This window comes from Poeciliopsis prolifica, unplaced genomic scaffold (genome assembly GCF_027474105.1).
Source record: "Poeciliopsis prolifica strain line A6 unplaced genomic scaffold, Auburn_PproV2 SCAFFOLD003, whole genome shotgun sequence".
Lineage (NCBI taxonomy): Eukaryota > Metazoa > Chordata > Actinopteri > Cyprinodontiformes > Poeciliidae > Poeciliopsis > Poeciliopsis prolifica.
In genome coordinates, this window is record NW_026562378.1 from 8,906,509 (window position 1) to 8,926,856 (window position 20,348).

Below are 20,348 nucleotides of genomic sequence, written 5' to 3' on the forward strand. Positions count from 1 at the left end.
ATTACCATTAAACATTGCAACTTGTCTGATTTCAACATTGTTTACCTCATCAAACAGCTGACAGGCGTCGCAGACAACTTTTAAGAAGGTTCTTTATTTACCGAATTTAAACTTAAAACAGACTGCACAAAATATTCACACAAACCTTGAAATTTGCTTCTTTGTTTATTTAATTTCTACTCTGAGATGCATAATCATCATGGAGTGCGAATAAACCAGCAAAACCATTTCTGAATGCTCTTTAAGCTTTCTTTTATTTTTAGACACCAACAAAAGATGATTTAATGGTCAGATTCTGGTTATGACTGGGATCAAGAGAAGATCTAAAATTTCAAAGAAAAAAAAGAAAAAAGTTTAGATGGCTGCAGGCTCAAGTTTTAAATTTTTTATTTATAATGGTCACTTTATATCCAAGTTGATCTGACTATTTTTTTGGGGGGAGAAAAAGATGCTTAAGCAACATGCAGCCAACAAACCAGCAAATTTAAGAACACTTCATGCTTTGGATATGTTGTTTTCATTTTCCAGGAGGAATGGACATCTACCTACATTGGTAAATACACTAAAAGCTGGTTCAGTGGTGTAACTGATTGGTCAGCAAAATCACCCAATTTAAAGACCAGAGAGAGTTGATAAAGACTTGCACAAAGGAAGATGAGAAACGCCAGACCCAACAATGCAGATTGTTTGAAGGCCATTATTAAATCAACCTGGCATCAGCAGAGACACAAGCTGATATAGACAAACTTTTCAGTCGACTCACACTTAAACAGCTGTTTTTTCATTTTGTGATTTTATTCTATTCAACAGAGAAACTGAATTCTGGGTTTCATTATCTGTAAGCCATCATCATCATAATCTCTCCATTTTTCTATAACTGAAATAAATAAACTTTTTAGCATCATTCCAATTCCTTGGCATAGACTTGAGATTTTGGCGTGACCAACAACCAAACTTAATCTCATCGAGAAAAAATGCAAAGCTGAAACATCATGGCATCCTTCACCGTTGTTTTTCTTTGAAGTACGAGACAGTGTCACGTTTGAGCACAAACTTAACTTATTGCTGATAACAAAAGAAAAAAAATCCCCAGCCATTTCATTAGTGTGCTAATTAATTTGCAAAACAGAGAAAAAAACAAATTAATAAATTAATATAGGAAGTGAGATGCCAAAGATTAGAGATGCACTTCCATATACTGAGAGTGCAGAATACAATGCAGAAGCTAAGATTTATTGCCTCTTGAGTCCTTTAAATATTTAGCAATCTATGATGAGCTATCTTACTAGAAAAGCAGGAGTCAAGGAATGAAGGTTAAGCCTTTCCAGCAGTTTAAGTAATAAAACATGCAGTAATCATATTATAGTCCAGCACAGAGATTATAACTGCTTCTATTATAACACATATGAACTAAAGAACGGGCAACGAAGAGGTGGTCTGTCGGTCATTACGGCTTCTGACAAAGGCTGAATTGTATGCTTCTTCTCCTCAGCTTCTCGGGCTGGAGAGACGCAAGGACAGAAAACTCGCGAAAGACATCAGCGCTGGAGATGTCACCTGTAAAAGGAATATTGAGATCAATGCGACACCATGGAGACCTAAACACACTTTTTTAATCTTCTCCATGGATGTTTCAAAGGCCATAAACCCAGCAACTAATAGGTTAACCTCTTTTCAAAATTCAAGAGGAAATTCCCCAAAGCATTTACGACCACCGAAAGAGAAAAACCCACAGAGCATAATGAAGTGAAGTTTGCCTTCCTTCTTACATACAAGTTTCATGTTTTAGCAAATGTAGAGCTACAGCGAAACGAGCACTTAGTTACTCTTATGCTTCTTTTATAGTGCAATGCAAAATTCATGGAGCTTTTTTCACATCTTGTCACATTTCAACAACAAACTATGTATTTGTAAAGTGTAAGTAAAAGGCCACTTTGATTTACACAGAAAAAAAAAATCCAAATCTGGGAATGACTCAGAGTAGCTGGTCCTTTCCATAGGTAATTGTGCAATCAGTTCCCTTCAAAAATGAGGAAAAGAGTCCTTTTTGTAAAAATAATATCAGTTGAAAAAAAGCCCAGATGAGCCCATATGTCATCCATAAAACATGGTAGTAGCACCATCATGCTGCAGGGATCCAGTTCTTTGGCATGTAATGGGAAATTGGTCAGAGTTGGTAAGAAGATTCATTTTGCTAAAAAAAAAAGAATAGCAATTGTTAAAGGACAACTGTTTAAATGCTGCAAAAGAAGCCAATGCCCATCTAAAATAACCTACCAACATTTGTGGGTGTAATCTGATAAAATGTGAAAATGTCTGCAGAACACTTATGGATTTGTAAAGCACTCCAAAGACTTCATAAAGAAATGTTCAGGTAAAGGAGCCGCAAACCAAGGGATCTGAAGAATCACCCCGCAATCACCAGATCAGAAAGATAAGATCCCACTCATCCTCAGACGGCCCAGATTGCTTCACTCACTTTATCCCGAACATCCTTGTGTTTATCTTTCCTGCTGCCTGTGGAAACCCCTGTGGCAACAGAAGCAATGACACGTCAGTCCTGGGTTATTTCCACACATATACGTGTTACATTTTTGGTGTAAGATGAAATATTAGTCATTCATGACATATATTTTTCAGTTATGTGCATGGCGCTAAATAGAGCCTATTACTGTATTACTGTAAATAATTAAAGGAAATTAAGAACATTTTAAACTGAAAAAAAATAAAAATTAGAATCAGTGTTGAGATTTGGTCTTCAAATGTGCAAAAACAAATTAAAAAGTATGAAGTGATGCTCAAGTTTCTTTCAGTTTCAAACAAACATAAAATTCACCAAGCAGCAACAACAACAACAAATCTTATTTTATTTAAACTGGGGTAAACTTTAGCTGCATTTCGTTCCATTTTAAAATTTGTTGTGTTTTCAGAGTTCAGATAAAAACTTGACGTTCATCTTTAGTTTTTCAAGTTGAATTTTTTTTTCCCCAAATAAAAATACTTTATAGTCTTTTCTTAGTTTGAAATGTACTTGTTATGCATGAAAGTATATTTTCCTGGTAGCAATTGTGGGGTGAGTTTTCACAGTTTAGTGGGATTTTTGTTTCTTTGAATAAGTCAAGATATGTAAACAATTTACCGTAATAATAATAATAAAAAAAAAACAACACTCACACTCAGGCAAGGTCTGATTGACAAAAACATTTTCCCAACATCTTTAATCGCTGAGAAATGGTACCAAGTTATAAACTGCAATTCCAACCACAATATTTATGAAATTGTCATGTTGGGAGGATGTTGCGAAACAACAATGGGAGCAAGAAGCAGGAAGCATGGGTTAGTTTCTCAGGGATTTCAGGTTTATTTGCATTGTTTTTTCCCCCCTTAGTGCTTCTAAAGACAAGAAGTGTTCCTAAAATATTCAAATATGAGGAACCAGAAGAATGCCTCCAAGTACTTTAGAAGTGATTTTCGTCTGACGTGTCTTTTTTTATACACAATACAAAGACAAACATAAAACATCATCAGTTAATCAGATTCTGAGTTAGAATGCTGAGAGGCAGCCAGATGGCATCAAGAAAAATACACACCCAAACTATTTACAGTACATTTCCTTTCGACAGTACCTTGAACCACTCTTAAGTCAATACACACAAATATACACAAAACATTTAATTATTCCTTGAAGGCGGCGGTGGCCCTTGACAGTTTGGTCACAGCAGGTCCACAACGCCCATTAAGCCTGGTTCTACTCAAAGTATACTCAACTATTGCATCTATCAGGACTTCTCTGGAACCTCGTTCAGAGGACACCAACAGTGTTATCTACCTCTCTGCTGCTTCACAGAGCAAGGCAGGACTATTCTGTATCTACACGTTCCCTTTATAAAAAGTCTTTGGCAGAGGAAAATAAAAGCACAGCTGTAGAAAATAGAGAAAGAAACAACTGTGATACAGATACAGAGACCACAGCCTCAAAGCTGTGGATGGAGGAATGGCACAGATGTGCAGAAATGACACCAGAGACCAGCGGGCTCTCACGGTGGTACATGCTCGTTCCACAGGACTGCACCCTACAAAGTCATCAAATTATCAAAAGAAAATTTGTTCATCATGCATTAGAATGCAAACGATGCTGAGCTCCCCAAAATAGTAATTCTGGCAAAAGCATACATAGAATATCATAAATACTGACCAGACACACAGATCCTTTGACCACACAAGGTGCTCTGTTATCCCCTCACATAGGTTAATATTCATAAGTATTTACAGGAAGTTGGAGGTCCTTTCATATACAGTCTCTCGAGTCACTCGTCTTCAATACATGGTATCAAACAGAAGAAGGTGAAATGGAAATGGAAGTGAAGATGCAGTGTTCTGCAACAGTATTTATACATGTTAAACTCTTTCATTGTTTGAGACAAACCAACACAAGGCAGCGTGTGTCTGGGAATTGGATGGAAAAGAATGACTAACTTTTTTCTTGCGCATAAAAATCAGAAAAGAGTGGGGGACATTTGTATTCAGCCCCATTGAATGAAATCCAAGAAACCAATTTTCTTCAGAAGTCATCTAATTTGTGCTGTAAATACACCAGCAAGTCCTTTATTCTCACTCTGAATACTAAGGTGTTCTTTGAAAGAGCTCCACAGCTCTAGTTGCAGAATCTGACATATAACTTGTCCACTCTACAAATCTTGAAAAATGCCACCAAAGAATCCCAAGCCAAATGATGCCCTAACTTCTGTTTCCCCACACACCATAGTGAATATGGGAGATTCAGCAAAATTGTGGAAGATGGTGCAAAATGGAGTCCAAATTAGAGCCCTGCACACTGCGCCAAGCACTAAAAACCACCATGAATCCACCAATTCTACTACATGGTGATGGCAGCATTGTCCTGTGGCCATAAGTTTTTTTTTTTTTTTTTTCAGCAGGGACATGGAAGCTAGTCAGAGTCAATGGGACGATAGAAGGAGCTAAATACAAGGCGATCTTGGAAGGAAAAATGTTTCAGGCCGTAAAGAATTAAAACTGGAGGACGTTCATCTTCCTTAAACATGTAGCCAGAGCTACAATGTGGAGGTTTTAAAAATGTATAGTCATGAGTTGCCAAGGTCATATCTGATAGGGGAATCTAAAGTAAGACTTGAAAACTGATGTTCACAGACTAAGTTTGAGCTGTTTTGGAAAGTTGGTAAAAACATAAAACCGAAGATGTAACTGCAGTGAAAGGAAGTTTTGCAAAGTATTGAGCTAAAGCTGAATTCAACTGCATGCTACATCTTTAATATTTTTATTTGTGACAAAAAACAAAACAACAACAACAACAAAAAAAACACTTGATGTGTCATTTTCCTTCCCTTCCCAAACATGTGAGATGTTTTGTTTTGATCTAGCACATAAAATCCTGATCAAGTAGTTTGATGTTCGTTGTTGTAACGTCACAGCGCAAGAAAGAGGTCGGGGAGTATAACTGCTTTTGCATGGTGCTGTGCAAGTGCACTGTAAGCTTCCTGCTCTGGTTTGTTGGCTCATGTACGTTACAAGTCAGCAAATTAATGGCTGAAGTTTCATAGTTTACTCAGTCAAACAGAATTTCAATGCAAAAGCTTGTGCAATTTAGCGAAAAAGCATCGTGTCCAAGATACCAATAAGTTTTAAGAAACTGCAAATTAAGGCTATTCCCTATCTTCTCCCATAAGTTCTGAACTTTGGGATTAAAATGACAATCATTACATATATGCAGAGAGGAACTGCATTCCAGGATGAATTGCACTGGTTCTCTGGTATGATAAATAGTAATAATAAAAAAAAAAAACACTCACATAGACATAATCTAGACATGAACAAAGTAAAACAAACAAAAAATAATAATACTTTATTATGGGAAAAGTGCACAGTTTCTTTTTTCTTTTCTTTTAATAATATATAACAAAAAAAAAAAACATTTAACTCTTGCTCTCCTGTTCACTCACTCATCATATCATATCGCATCACATCGTGGACTCTTCTCCACAAGCTCTTCAGTATCTTTTTTTTTTGTCACAGTAAACTACCCTACCACCTCCAATGTAGCTTCTCAATTGTTATTTTTCTTTTTTTAGTAGTTGAACAGATACCATTTGTAACCTCATGCCACAGTACACAGTTTCTAGTCCTCTAAATACGATTATAGTCACATCTCTGTTAAAGAAGAATGGGATGCCACGCAGATGGTCTGTTTAGATAGAGAATGCGGAAGATTAACACAGCTAGATCCCCCAGAGGTAAGGGCCAGAAATCAACTCAAAGCGCGAAGCGTTCGGTGAACTTAGAAGATTAACCCTGTTAGTACAATGCCAAAAAGCAGAAGTTAGTTTAAGTGTAGTGTGGTCAGCAACAGCATGAGTGGTGCCAAGAAGTAACAAGCACAGACTTAGCAGTGAGGCAGGAAAACGGAGGTGGCGACTATGTAGTCAGTAGAGTTAGACAGCTCCATCAGGGGTCCCGCCCACTTAGTCACCCCGTTGGCAAGAAGTTGCCTGTAAGATCTAGGTCTACAGTTGACTTGTGATCAATGTCTAGGGGCAAGTTCAACCCAATCAGCTCTCAGTCTGGATGAAAAAAAAAAAAAGAGTTTATGCTCCTGGAAAAGGAGGGGACCACTAGCTCTCCTCTATGTTGAGGCAGATGAATTCCTGGATGCACTTCCTATACTGCTGCTCAGTGGGGCTGCTGCTTGGATATTGACCTGGTTGACCCAGTGGAGCCTCCGCCTCGCGCATCTCCTCGTTCATCCGCGCCAGTCGCAACCTGGAGGAGGGCGGCGGAGTGGTTGGGGGGCAGAAAGAGATGAAGGGGTGAAAGAAATGGGTTAAAAAGAGATTGAGAGCAAGTGCAAACAAGAAAAACTCAAAAAGCTAATTGTTTCTGAAATAAGAATCAGTTCTTTTGTTTTTAAACATATTTAACGACCCATTTTCAGTGAGTCGGTGTCTTAGTGTGGAAACTCAAAGTTCTAGCACCGTTTCAGGTACAGAACAGGTTTGGTTGGAAAACACCATGAATAATTCAGACAGTAACAGGAAGTGATTATTAATAAAGCACGTGATAATTGTAATTCCTCACAGCGTGACGATGTCTGCGTTGGCAGCCTGAACAGCGATGCTGAGGGGATCGTTACCCTGCTCGTCCACTTCCGTCTGCGATGCTCCTCTCTTCAGAAACAAACACACCTGTCTGTACCACAGAGACAGAAAGGGACAAGAAGCTCATCATTCCAAACACATGGAACAAGCATGGCAACCACTTTGTCTGTGAATATATTTTATCCATCCTCCTTCTTTTAAATGTACCCAAACATTTCATAGCAACTCGCCAAAATGATGCAAGATCATGAGAGACAATGACGAAGCCAACCGACACACTTGTGATTCAGAGTTCAAGTGTGACACACTGACTTTGGTCCTGTTGATGTTTTAGACAGTATTGCCACACTGAAGAGAGATCAAACAGGAAACGTTTGAATCTCATGATGCAAACGTAGAAGAAAAATTTCCACAAAAACAAACACCACGTCATGTGCCACCCATGAATTTTTGAAAACGTTAAGTATTTCCTGAAAGCCATTTTCCTTTAAATCCCAGTCTTCTTATGACACACCCTGGTTGGTGACACATAGGTAGTTATTCCTCTGAAAGCCTCTTACCCAGTGTGGCCCATGTAGGTCGCGTGGTGAAGCGGGCCCCTGCCTCTCATGTCTCTCTGGTTCACATCAGCTCCGTTCTGTAGCAAGAACTCACAAGCGATTAAAGAGCCCTGGAAGAGAATCAGACAGAGACGTCATTCACTTTGTGGAAGATAATCGCTTATTAGCTAACATACACATACCCTGACTGTAAATAGTATTTGATCCCAGAACATAAAAATGGAGGGGAAGTCACACTCTTTGTAACATAGTGAACACATACTGACACAAGGGATTTTTGTCAAAACATGTTTAAATTCAGTTTGTGATCTGCAATAAAGATGATGATAAAAACTGTTACATTTTAACTAAACACAACAGATGTTGAATCATCTTCCATTTAAATCAGTGTCTACTGCAAGGAAGAATGAACAGATGTGACATTAAATCATTCTGGCATGATGCCGACTAAAAATATATTTATGCAGGTTTCTATTTACTCTAAGCCTGCAGACAGACCAAAAAGCCTCTCACCCCGACCACAGCCTGAATGAGGGCCGTTTTTCCCTCCTCTTCTTCGTTGGTAGCGTGCACATCAGCACCGTGCGCCAGTGCCTCTGCCATGAGGGGCAAATTGTGGAGACGAGAGGAGCGATAGAGCAGTGCCCCAGGATGCAACTCCCTGGGATCCTCGGGATCCGAAGACCCCTCCTGTTCGATCTCCACTTCCCCGCTGGAGGACTCCTCCGACTCCTCTTCTGTTAGTGAGCAAACGGATAAAGGCAATTCAAATTTTAGTCTTATGAAACACAAAATAAATGGAGTGTTCAAGCTTCCCTTTATGCTTCTAGATGCTCGAAAAAACAAACAAATTGCTGAGTGTGCAGATTCAGCTCTTTATCAGGTTTATATTTTATCTTCATCTTACTTTTTGCTTTGTTTTTTTTTCTTATGTTTTTTTTTTCTTATTTTGCTCTTTCCATTGGTTTATTGTTTTGTTGTATTTCCTTCTAATTCATGTAAAGCATTTTGAATTGCCTTCAAATGATCCATATAAATGAAATCACCTTATCTTTATCAGTTCTGACTACAAACCAGAAACAACAACAAAAAACTACATATTTTTTCTGACCAGTGAACACAGAATTTGTAAGAACTGCTAGGTAGCTGCAAAACACTAAAAGCTAGTTTAGAATGTCAACTCTGTATTCATTTGCCTTTAACCAATTATTCTCTCACACAAACAGTGTTACCTTCGCTTTGCATATTAGAGAAATAATGAACACCCACAGCAGGAAGGCTAGAAATAGTATCTAAAAATTGATCTTTTAATTATAGGTCTTGTATAGAAATCCTAATCACAGGTGGACTCCTCTTACCTTCCTCCGTCACACTGCCAAACACAAGAATGTCGGTGCTGCCGTCTGTGCTTCCTCCCAGGCCGCTGTCGCTGCTGAGACCTGCAGGGCCAAGCATTGCCAAGCCACGGACACGTTAATCATTACACACGCACAATTCCCATTTCCTAAGCAAACACAAACATCACGCTGGAACCGAATGGCCAAAATCCCTATAGTGAATGGAAGCGAGAAACAGAAATGTTCTTCTCTCTGCGACCTGATCCAAGTTGTGGACTTACTGCGAGGACCAGAGCCGGTGTCAAAGTAGGAAAACAGTGAGTCCAGCTCGTCTGGGCAGAACAGGGAGTCCCGTCGAAATTTTGCTGCGGCGGCTGCAGATAAAAACCCCCCAAACAATTCAAAAATAAACAGATTTTGCTTTATGCTTGTGATCACGGATTTTTTAACCTCTTCACCGACCTGCTGTGAGGTTGGCAGGAGAGGCGCTGCCAGGCTCATAGCGATGGTACTTCCTGCGGGCCTTGTTGGGGGCCCGCACAGAGCTGCTGTGTCGCTGGCATTTCTTCACCATCCAGGGGCGTGACTTCCTCTCTCCCTCCACCAGCGCCTCACTCCCACTCAGCTTCTTCAGGAAGCGCTTCTCAACATACTTAAACTTGATCCAGGCCTCTTTCTCCTGCCTAGAGGGAGACAAGCAAGAATCATCTCAGGCACAGAGTGAAACGACTTCCAATCAAATTTATTTTATATCAAGATGTCATCTTTCCTTGTTCCTTTGACGCACAGAGACAGATTGCTATCATTTGAAATGTATAAAAATAAACAGGAAAAAAAAGTTTTGTGGACTTTTAGTGCTCTACAGTCAGACAAGCAGGACAAAGAGCTGAAAATACTGAAATGTGAACCACTTGCTGTATTTCTACCAATACATAGCATAGATTTTAATGGTATTTTAAACTGGAGTATGGTATGGGAACCTCCTTGGTCGTCCATGACCAACTGTATTGGGTGTTCATTCTAATCTTCTAGTCAAACTTTCTCACTGGAGCTAGCTTTACCTTGAGCTAGACGGTCCCGGTTTTTTAACTCCGAGTTCCTCGCAGGCTCTCTCGTAAATGTTGTTGATCACAGTGTTTCCCAACTCACACATGAGCTGCATGCAAAAAGAGAAAAACACAGGGGCAAAGTTGACAGGAAACACAGACAGGAAATACATTTAAAAGTAGTAATTAAAAATGTAGCAGTGTGGCAACGTGCTGGTGCCAATTAATATTGCAACACCACTGGGAAGAAAGAATGCTGCACGTGCAGAGCGAGCTGTGGGGAAACTGGTGAGAGAGATGCACCTTGAGTAATTCTGGCTCCCACGAGTCCAACGTCAACGAGCGCACTTTAGAGAAATGGACGCCTAAACTCCTGAAAATAGAAAAAGGGAAAGAGATGAAATAAAGCGAATAACGTTTCTTCTTGCTACATTTTTAACTTATCCCACTTTTTTTTTTTTAAACTGTCTGGAGAGGCAGTTTCCTTTGAAGATTGCCGACACTCAGAGAATCTTTGTGAAAATCTCAGTTTTTATATTTAACACGGATGGAAGTGTTTTAAAATGCAGTTATTGCTCCTGAAAACTGCAGCTTGCAACAGTGTGCCCTGGTTCATTATATTTAATAAAAAATATCTGACTAAGTACCATAATACCCCTGTGCTTTTACAAGTGAAATGTTGGTAAATTAAAGTGTTAAGGGATTGACCCTTAAACATTTAGATTTTTATGGAAGGTAAAATAGAGCAGAATCAAACAACACAGGATATCTGCAAAGATAAAAAAAAAAATTTCCATCATGTGATCTAAAAATATTTTCTTCAAAAAGTTTAATGTTGATTGGCTGCCAAGAACAATTCAGAAAAGCAACAACAAACTGGAAAAACTGGTTTGGAGTATGATAAAATGCAAATGCAAGCATCCTCAAACATGCAAATACCTATGGATTCCCGAGCACTCGATGCAAAGCAGCACGCCCAGGTTGATTGATGCCCAGCAAGGAGCCGCCTGGCCGCAGTCGCTGCAGAGCTCGTTGCCTGGCAGGCTCTGCACCCGCTGCAGGAGAGACTCTCCGCCGCTCCGGCACGCCTTGTCCGCCCTCTCCCCCCTGTCCCGGGGCTCGCTGGCAGAGTCAATGCTGCTGGTGGACGGCGAAGCCGTCCGGTCCAAACGCTGCAGAACAAGGTAAATGTTCAGATTTGCTTACATTTCAGAAATGATTTGAAATAAACTGAATATGTTGTATTCGGTTGCTCTCTGATTCCGGACTGTACCTCAATGTAATAGTTGTCGCCGATGTCTTTGTAAGCAGAAGCGATGCTTGCCTGGACCGCCTGGATCCAAGCCTGCCGCAGCTTCTCAGACTCTGCTTGCATCATGCAGCTCCTGCACATGCCAAGTCATAAAACACTCCTGTTTTGATTGCTGTAATTGTTCATTAATAGCTGCTTTAAATTATGACACAGCCTGCTCTGAATCAATTACCTGTAGTAAAGAAATATAAAAAGAAAAATTATATGAGTAAATAGTTTCTGCTTGACTGACAGTGGTTGATACGTTGGCCACAAATATCACCTAATAAAAAATTATTTTTAAGAATCACCTCATTGATAAGGTTGTTTGTTTTGTTTCTCATGAAGCCAACAAAAAAGGAAATCAAAAGTATTAAATGGTAACACTTTGAAGGACCACGTATGAAACTGCCAGGTTTAATGTAAGGTTTATTTACCAAATGACACTTAATGACAACTGTGTAAACACTTTATTCATGACAGGTGTTAATGACGGCGTCATGTCAGTTTTCACATAAAGTGTTACCAAATAATGTATATTCCTGTACACATAAGAATATCCATTTAGCACAGCATGTTGAAGGACATTGATTGCTGAAGGATTAATTGTGTATAGTTCCACTTAGAGACGATACCTTGAAGTTAAAATTCCCAGTTTGAAAGTCTTTCATAAAGCGCAACCTCAAAATCCAAAATGGCCACCATGTTTTTAATCTGTAGCAGAAACTGCAGGAATAAACTGTTTATTGGTGCAGAGTTTGTATCTCACTAAATGAGGCAAATTGAGACACATAGTGCATTATGAAAAGCAAACGACATGTCCCACCGATTTGTTCTTGGTTTACTTCTAAAACTTCACATCATGCTGTTCTCCCACATTACATTTCTTTCTGATGTAATAATTGGAACGCATATTGTTTTGGGTCTTTGTGCGTATTAGCATCAAAGTTAATTAGCTATATCTTAATGGAAACAACAAGAAGAAGAAAGGGAATCAAAGCAGCACCAGCTGTGTTTGTACCACAGAGAACTGCTTTTCTTTGACACACACTAACACACTCACTTTGTGGGCGAAACCACCTCAAAGCAGAATCTCCTCTCGTTGTCTTCACATGTTTTGACTGAGCACAGCCTCAGATCCTCAACCACCACCGTCAGAGAATCCTGTTGGTGGAGTAAGAGAGTATCACATAAACCACAGACGACAGAACAGGTTCGACTTCTCAGGCAAGTCAGTGCAGCGATCCTCCATTCCTTGCCAAATGACTAAGAAAAAAGAATTTCTGGAAGCAACTTATTGGTTTTGGTGTACAAGGGAAATAGTTTCTTAAATGAAAGTAATTCAAGAACACAAGCTACTTTTACCTTGAATTTTTTTTGGTAGACCAGCTGGCTGTTTTGGATTGAAAACCACCGCCTGATGAAGGCAAAAATGCAACAAATGTGATTTTTCAATCAAAAAAAAAAAAAAAAAAGATTTTCAAAAGTTATCAGTTTTTCTTTTTAAATATCATTTCACAGTGAAAATTGAACATTCAAAAACCAGGAAGAAAGGACAAGAGCAAAAAGTAAGCATTAAAGAAAAGACAGAAATGAAACAAAAAGAAAATGAAGGAAGACCATAGGTAGAAAGGACACAAATAAGAAAGGACAGAGAAATTTGCTATGTAATAAAGAAAAGAAATTACATAAAGAAGGAAAGACAAAGGGAAGAGAGGGACATAGTATGCACAAAATTAATGGACACAGAAGGGAAAACTAAAGAACACAGGAAGAAAGGAAGGCAGGAAAAAAGGAAGGAAGGAACCAAGGAAGGACACAACATTCAGACAATCTTAAAGTGATGGTTTTTCCTATTCTGTTGTCTTTTTTCATATAGACAAAAAAAATAATTTTCCAAACTATCATAGAACCATGACATGTCATATTGTGTTGTTTAGTTCCTCACCTGTTCCAAGTTTTGAAAGCATTGCTGGCTCTCTTGAACAGATAGCCCTCCATGACGACCCCATTGGGTGCATCCACATTGAATTCAAGCTTGGGATCATCGTAGGAAAAATCCTGCAGATGGAAGATGTGAAAAAAATGTTGAGGTCTGGCTCTGTTTTGATTTGCAAACAGAGACCAGTTAGATTGGTGATCAGTAGTAAAACACTTCCTCAGCCAGGATGTTTAAACCGTGAAAAACTGCAGGTTCAAACTCTCAGATTCACAAGACTTTATTTAATCTGTTTGAATCAAATTACAGCAGATAGCGGCAGCATGGCAAGGATCACATCTGGAGCTCTGCTAAAAAAACATTTGTCTGTCTTTACAAAGGTCTGAGAAACAGATGACAGTTGCTGAGCGCTGTTAAAAAAAATCGCGTTATCATTTTACATAGACTGTGATTATGTTTCACTTTGGTTAGACAGCTTCTGTTCATCAGTAAGGTAACACTGAGCATATGGCAGGTTGGGCACAGACAGACAACCACACACACACACACACACCCAGAAAGACGGACACACACACTCGCATACACACAGTGTCTGCAAAAGTATCAATTCCAGTTGATTGATTTTAATCACCACCAAAAATCAAGGCTCAAATGGGAAAAGTAACATAATATTTGTCGTTTTGTTGAGGCATTTGGAAGTAGGCTGTGCACAATTTTCAATAGCGATTAATGTAGTGTCTCACTAAAGAATTGAACATTTGTCCTGTTACCACAACAAGCTACAATGCATGTTATGGGGGAATTTTATATGATAGAACGGTACATAATTGCTAATTGAATGAAAAATGATACAATACATGGCTTCCAAAATAACTGTGGCATGTCTTGGAATCCAGTGTCCTTCGTTTCGATAGTTCAAAATATAATGCAGCACAACCAAAGGCCTTCAGAAGTCCCTTGATTACAAAAAAAATGTCTGATTTAATCTCAGAAGAACATTCAGATCACCACAGCAGAAAACTAACACTGCACAGCACCCTGAATGCACCATCCGCACAGTGTGAGGCAGCATTATGGTAACTTCTGCTAAATAGAAGAAAGAGAACCTGGTTAAATAATGTTCACCTTCCTGGTGGCTTAAATCAAATCATTTTCAAGGCCTAGCCAAAGTCCAGACCTAAATCCTCACAAACACTTTTCATTCAATATGGCCAGATACAGTGCATTTGTAAAAATAAAAAAAGGCTGCTGGAGAAACACCCCAAAACATTTGCAGCAAAAACTGATTCTACAAAGTAATGTAATGAGTGAAAGATACTGAATATATTTATTTGTTCAACGCTTAGAAAACCATGGACTGTTTTCCTGAGCTTTGTGGATCTACTGTCCTGAAATTTGAAGAAGTTTAAAAGGTACCAACGTATTTGGAAAGCACGGCACATACCGAAAGGCAACTGCAGAGAAAAGTAAAGAAAGGTTTAAGAATACATAAAACTACCATCAAAACATTTTCTCCGGTTCCTATTCATAAGCAGTGGGATGTGCAAAAACAGGACAGAAATTTTTTTTAAATATTAAATTCTCTACCAAGCATATTTGGAAAACTTATTGTGCTTCATCAGGCAGAGCAATTAAAGTGCAACAAACAAAAGCACTAATAGAAAAAATCTGACATTATCCTCACCAGCAAAAAGTCCAGCCTGCCAAATATCTTCATTTTCGTCAAACTGACATCTAGCAACATGATGAGCAACGACAAAATCAGCTAATACAAACAGAGTGACAAATATTAGTGTGTATCCTGAAGGTCCCACTGGTCAGATGAGAGACTGTCAGGCGACAGCAGCACGCCCGTGCCGTTCCTTCACACTGTGCCACCTGCCAGCAGACTAGCAGCCTTCGCCGTGTGGATGTGGAGCGGGAGCTCATTACCATACAGCTGCCACACTCGTGCCCCCCTGACCCCGTCGAGAGAGATCAAACATCTCATTTTACTCGCAGCGGGTAAGAGGAGGGGGAAGCGGGGTGTACTCTGCTGCATGTCCTGTTTCTCTTCTCCGCCCTGCAGCACAATTTAAAGCTCCCCTCTAACCCTCGCAACAATCCCGAGGCCCGGTGTGTTCTGAGGGGAGTTGGCTTTCCATCTGTCTGCAGCTCTGAAAACTGTTCCTGTTAAATCAAGCTGATATTATTGCTCCCCAAGCACCAGGGCAAGACTCCCTCTTCCCACCTTAAATCAGCCGAGACCCTGCGGGAATCTAGAGCGTAAGTGCCTGGAGGGAAGGAGGCTGCAGAGCCAGCGGCCCCACAGAGTGAAATCCATTTTGTTTGCAAAGTCCGGACAGTTTAACAACACTGAGGCTGAGTTATGCATATTGAATGCATCCCCGTAGAATCTTTGATAAGAGTCTACCTTAATTTTGGTACTTAGATACACTGCAAAAACACACAATATTTCAATTTTGATCAGTTTTCAAGTCCAAAATCATAAACACTTTTCATCCAATCTTAAAAGTTCAAGTATAAATATCTCAGTACACTTGAAATAAGAAAACTAAATCACAAGTAACTTTTCAGCATGATATAGGAGCTTATTTAGGTCAATAATTGACGATTCTTTTAACTTATGGGAAAAAGATCTTGTTCTAGGGCAGCATTTTTTCATCAATATTAAAGAATTGTTGACTTAGACAAGCTCTTGTATCTCGCCGGTTACGTGCGAGTTAGTTTGCAGACATATTCGCACAAGAAACTGGACCAAACATACTTGGTAAGGTTTTTTGTTTTTGCAGTGTATAATAAGAATGCGGTGCAGATAACAGGCGTGTCTGCGCAAACGTGAGTAAGAAGCTACAGCTGACATTCATGCCATTTATTACAATGTGGTTAATTAAAAAGCAGCTTCTGCTGTTGTTTTCTAAGGTGTTATGGGAAAGCTGCTGTTTCTGAAGAACCTCTCTTGTCATTCACAATCACATCAACACTAAATCAAATTAGGAAAGTGAAACAGCCGTCCAATTAAATGGCTCCATGAGTTTAAATAGGTGAAAGCAAAAAGGTTGCGTCTCACAGCGATGGTATGGTGTGACAGGATTCAGACAGCTTCAGATTGAAGCTTGAACTGCCACAAACCTTGTCCAGAAGACATTTACTCTTTGGCACGTGAGTGCCGTTTCATATTTTGTGTTTATATCAGTCAACATTTCTCTGATCCAGAATCTTCTACTGGTAAAAAAATGGGGGAGGAAGAAGGGTGAAGAAACAGTTCCTTTTCCTTCACAATAAAGTCCTGCTCATGTATAAACTGGACAGATTTCAACCATGCAAACAGAAATGCATTTTCTGGAAGGAGAAAAGAAAGAAGAAAGGTATAAAGGAAGGAAGGAGGAAAAAAAGGAAAGAAGGAACAAAGAAAGGAAGGAAAGAAGGAATGAGAAAGAAAATAAGAAACAAGAAAGGAAGGGAACTGAGAAAGGAGGGAAGGATATAAGAAAGGAAAGTAAAAATTAACAAAGCAGGGAGGAAAGAAAAGCAAGGATGTAATAAAAAGAAAGATAAGTGAAAGTCAGAAAAAGTAAAAGAGGAAACAAGAAGCCATGAAGGACACAGAGAAGTAAGAAAAGATAGACAACAGCAAGGGACAAAGGAAATCAAAAATAAGAAAGGAAAGGAGTGAGACGAAGGAGGTAGAGATGACGGAAGAAAGTAAGGGCACAAGGATGCAAGGAAGAAAAGAAATCAAGAAAAAAGTACACAATGAAAACAGGAAGGCCACCAGGATTTGAAGCAGAAAAGACACAAAAGGAGGAAAGAAAGAAAAATCCTGAAGGAGGGAAGTGAAAAGGAAGGAAGAAAACAATTATATTTAATTTTTTTTAATCCTCCTCCAGTCTTGGAAAATGCCACAAAACAAAACTTTCATTTTCTCTATTTTCCAGATGGTGTAGAAACATTCACATTTAACTACACTCCCAAACAAATCTCTCATTTTTAAAAAATACTTTTTGTCTAAAGTAACTTCGAGACCTATTATTAAGGAACGTTAGCACATGCTTCATGCTTGTGCTTCAGGCTGCACTGAATTTGCATATTACTGAAGGAAACATGTGCAGAAAGGGGAGACGATCTGTCTGAATGTCTCCTCAGGTTGTTGTGAAAAGCATCTACACATTAATGCCGTTTGGCTTCCACTGACAACATGAAACCTTTACAGAAGCAGCCACTGTAGCGGAGAGGCGCCCCGAGAGGCAACCGAAGACGCCCTCTTCCTCACCGCTTCATTCTTCATCACACTCAGCTGCCGCTGAATCCTAATCTCCCTTTATCTGCTTGTCTTCTGTCTGTACCACTCGGCCTCACATTCAGCGCCCTGCTGCGCCTCACCATGCCATCTGTTGACTTTGGCCGGAGCTGGCAGCGGATGAAGGAGGGAGAGGAGGCAGGCTGGCATCGTGTGCGCTCACATCTCCACAATCACTGGCAACAAATCGACCTTTCTGGCGCCATAATTACCAAACCTGTAGCTTAACTGAGGACAGCATCTCAAATCAGAGCCAGCCCAGATCATCCTAGCTTTGCAAGAGGAAGTTTGCATTTCTTACCTTGCTCTCTTTGTAAAGAGGAAAACAAAGGTTGAAAATATTTATATTTTTATTGTAGCAGCAAGAACTCACAATGAAAAAATTACAAAAATTTAACATATTTATTTGATAAATATTTTCAGTGGGTGTAAAAATCCAAACTGAAAACATTTCATTTACTAACTTTTGGTGCCAGACCAAGTGACTCCCAGAAAAATCATAATTGAATTTGCATGAAAATGTATCAGTTTCTTCTTTATATTTCCTAGGCACTTTTAATAAATCATCCATAGCATTTTTTCATGGCAGTTCTACTTAGGCATTGTTCAAAATGGGAAAGACACGGAAAAAAATGTGTTTCGATCTGCTTGCAATCCCAATCTGAGCCCTAAGAATCCTTTCAAGGCTGTAATTGTCTCTGTCGCTTGTGCATCTTTTTCTTCCACAGCGTTTTCTTCCACTCAAATTATGCTTGGACACAGCACTCTGTGAACAGCTAGCTCATTTAGCAATGACCTTCATTTAGGTCTATACTTCCATTGATTTTTACCCGTCTTATGTGAAATTAAGCTTTGGGTTTCGATTAGCTGTAATCAATAATCATTGAACTTAAAATGAAATGCTTGAAATATATAATTTTTAACTGCTAAACTTTTGGGAACTATATTGAGAGATATTCTAATTTATTGCTATGCAAATAAGGGGATTGTTTACATTTTCTTTCATTTGGTGAGAGACAATGTTATCTGAAAGGACCAAAATAATCACCCATGACCAAGAACACAAGCTGGAACAAAATAAGAGCTAAAAGGTGCTGGACACTTTCATTTTCATCTAGATTTACAGATATTAGCCACAAACCGGTTAAAGTAGACATCCTCACTGTTCAGGCCGAACCAGAACGCTTTTATTAAATGTAAAAGTTTCTAATTGGAGCTTTATTGAGGTAAGGTTACACACTCACCTGCATCAGAGTCTGGAGGTGTAAGAACAAGGCCGCACATTAGCATGGAGAAGAAAAATGGAGAATAATAAAATATTAGTGTTTAAACTGAATTCATTGAGTAATATACAGTGTAACACAGGTTTTCAGACAACTAGCATTTTTTTTTTTGTCTATCCAGGAAACAGCTTTTAAAATTCCTGGATGGACTGTTTGTTTCTTGTTTTTTTTTTGGCATATTTCATCAAGCCAAAAGTATGCATAGAAAGCTGAAGTGAGTCAGAAAATTATCAGATTAAAGAGAAAAGGTTGCTGAAAGGCCAGCAGGGCACGAGGCTGTTTGTCAAGTCTGGCAGGATGCCTTCACTGGGCCAGTGCATCGATCACAGGGAAGGGCCAAGCCAGGCAGAAAAACAGGCATGTAGTTGGCATCGTCTTCCCTAACAGATGGATGGTTTTTTGTTCATCTGTGCATGAATGTGAATGTTGAATGTGGAGCAGGAGCCAGAATGGGCTAAAGGAACTACTTTTCACTCACTCGAGAGATTTTAGAGCAGAAATGTTTACTTTTCTTTTCAACTGTGATCTTTTACTTTGAACTTTGAAGGCCAAAAAACATCTTGCATTCATTTCAATGGTTCACTGAAATCAGGAAGAAAAAAACATAATGCATGATAATAATACCTTGAAGTTTCTCTAAAAGGCTAAACAAAAGCTTTGATGCCAGTTGAAGATGAGTCTTTTGTTATCTTTTCAAGACTGCTTTGTGTTTTCAACTGAATGCATCATAAATCAACAAGCTTCGAAATAAGGAAAGACTTAAAAAAGATAAAACCAACAAAGAACTAACTCTGCAAGTGAACAAAATCTCGAACAAACTTCCAGAAAACTGTAAAACAGCAGCAACCTTGACTTCCTTTAAATCTCAAATAAAAACACACCTGTTTAGAATTGTATTTGAAATGTAATATGCAACAATGTATTGTTTATTCTATGATGCATGACTTTGTGTTTTTGTGTTTATGATGTAAAGCACTTTGAAATGCCTTGCTGCTGAAACGTGCCATACAAATAAAATTTGATTGATTGATTGACTGAAGTGAACCGCTGACAAGGCGACAACTGAGATCACGCAAAAAAAAATTGCTGAAGATATTTCTGTTTCACTTCAGATGTTTGGAGGAGGAAAACAAACGTGATGCTAAAAAAAGATGAAATATCAGGGCGTGAGCTGGAAAATGAGAGCGGTGTTGTTTTCTCACCCTCTGCTGGATGAGAGCGTGTTTGTGCTCCAGCTCCCTCTTCTCCATGGCAGAGTCGATCACCAGCTGGTCCAACTGAAACGTAAAGCAGAAGCTGTCAGAGTACGACTCACATCTCTTTTTAATTTAGTTTTTTACATCTTTCATCTACAGAGCCCAAGTATCAGTTTAACTGAAGAATTTTGTGATTTACCAAAACAAAGGCAGATATGCTTTATTTGGATTCTGTGTGGCAGACAAACACAATAAGTGCATAACTG

At 39.1% G+C, this 20,348-nt stretch overlaps 1 protein-coding gene across 1 annotated transcript in view; it reads right to left on the minus strand.

The window, feature by feature from the left end:
- Positions 1-82: 82 nt before the first annotated feature.
- Positions 83-20,348, minus strand: part of LOC129356405 (arf-GAP with coiled-coil, ANK repeat and PH domain-containing protein 3-like) — a 55,587-nt gene continuing 35,321 nt past the window's right edge. Inside the window, exons 9-26 of the mRNA XM_055025998.1 lie at positions 20,089-20,163; positions 18,848-18,859; positions 13,313-13,425; positions 12,730-12,781; positions 12,428-12,528; positions 11,347-11,458; positions 11,013-11,245; positions 10,377-10,446; positions 10,089-10,183; positions 9,490-9,710; positions 9,309-9,401; positions 9,049-9,129; positions 8,204-8,427; positions 7,691-7,800; positions 7,111-7,221; positions 6,734-6,795; positions 2,480-2,529; positions 83-1,557 (exon numbers count right to left, since the gene is read on the minus strand). Of these exons, the coding sequence (XP_054881973.1) occupies positions 1,489-1,557; positions 2,480-2,529; positions 6,734-6,795; positions 7,111-7,221; positions 7,691-7,800; positions 8,204-8,427; positions 9,049-9,129; positions 9,309-9,401; positions 9,490-9,710; positions 10,089-10,183; positions 10,377-10,446; positions 11,013-11,245; positions 11,347-11,458; positions 12,428-12,528; positions 12,730-12,781; positions 13,313-13,425; positions 18,848-18,859; positions 20,089-20,163 (1,884 nt within the window). The 3' untranslated portion in view covers positions 83-1,488. The remainder of the gene's footprint in view (positions 1,558-2,479; positions 2,530-6,733; positions 6,796-7,110; positions 7,222-7,690; positions 7,801-8,203; positions 8,428-9,048; positions 9,130-9,308; positions 9,402-9,489; positions 9,711-10,088; positions 10,184-10,376; positions 10,447-11,012; positions 11,246-11,346; positions 11,459-12,427; positions 12,529-12,729; positions 12,782-13,312; positions 13,426-18,847; positions 18,860-20,088; positions 20,164-20,348) is intronic.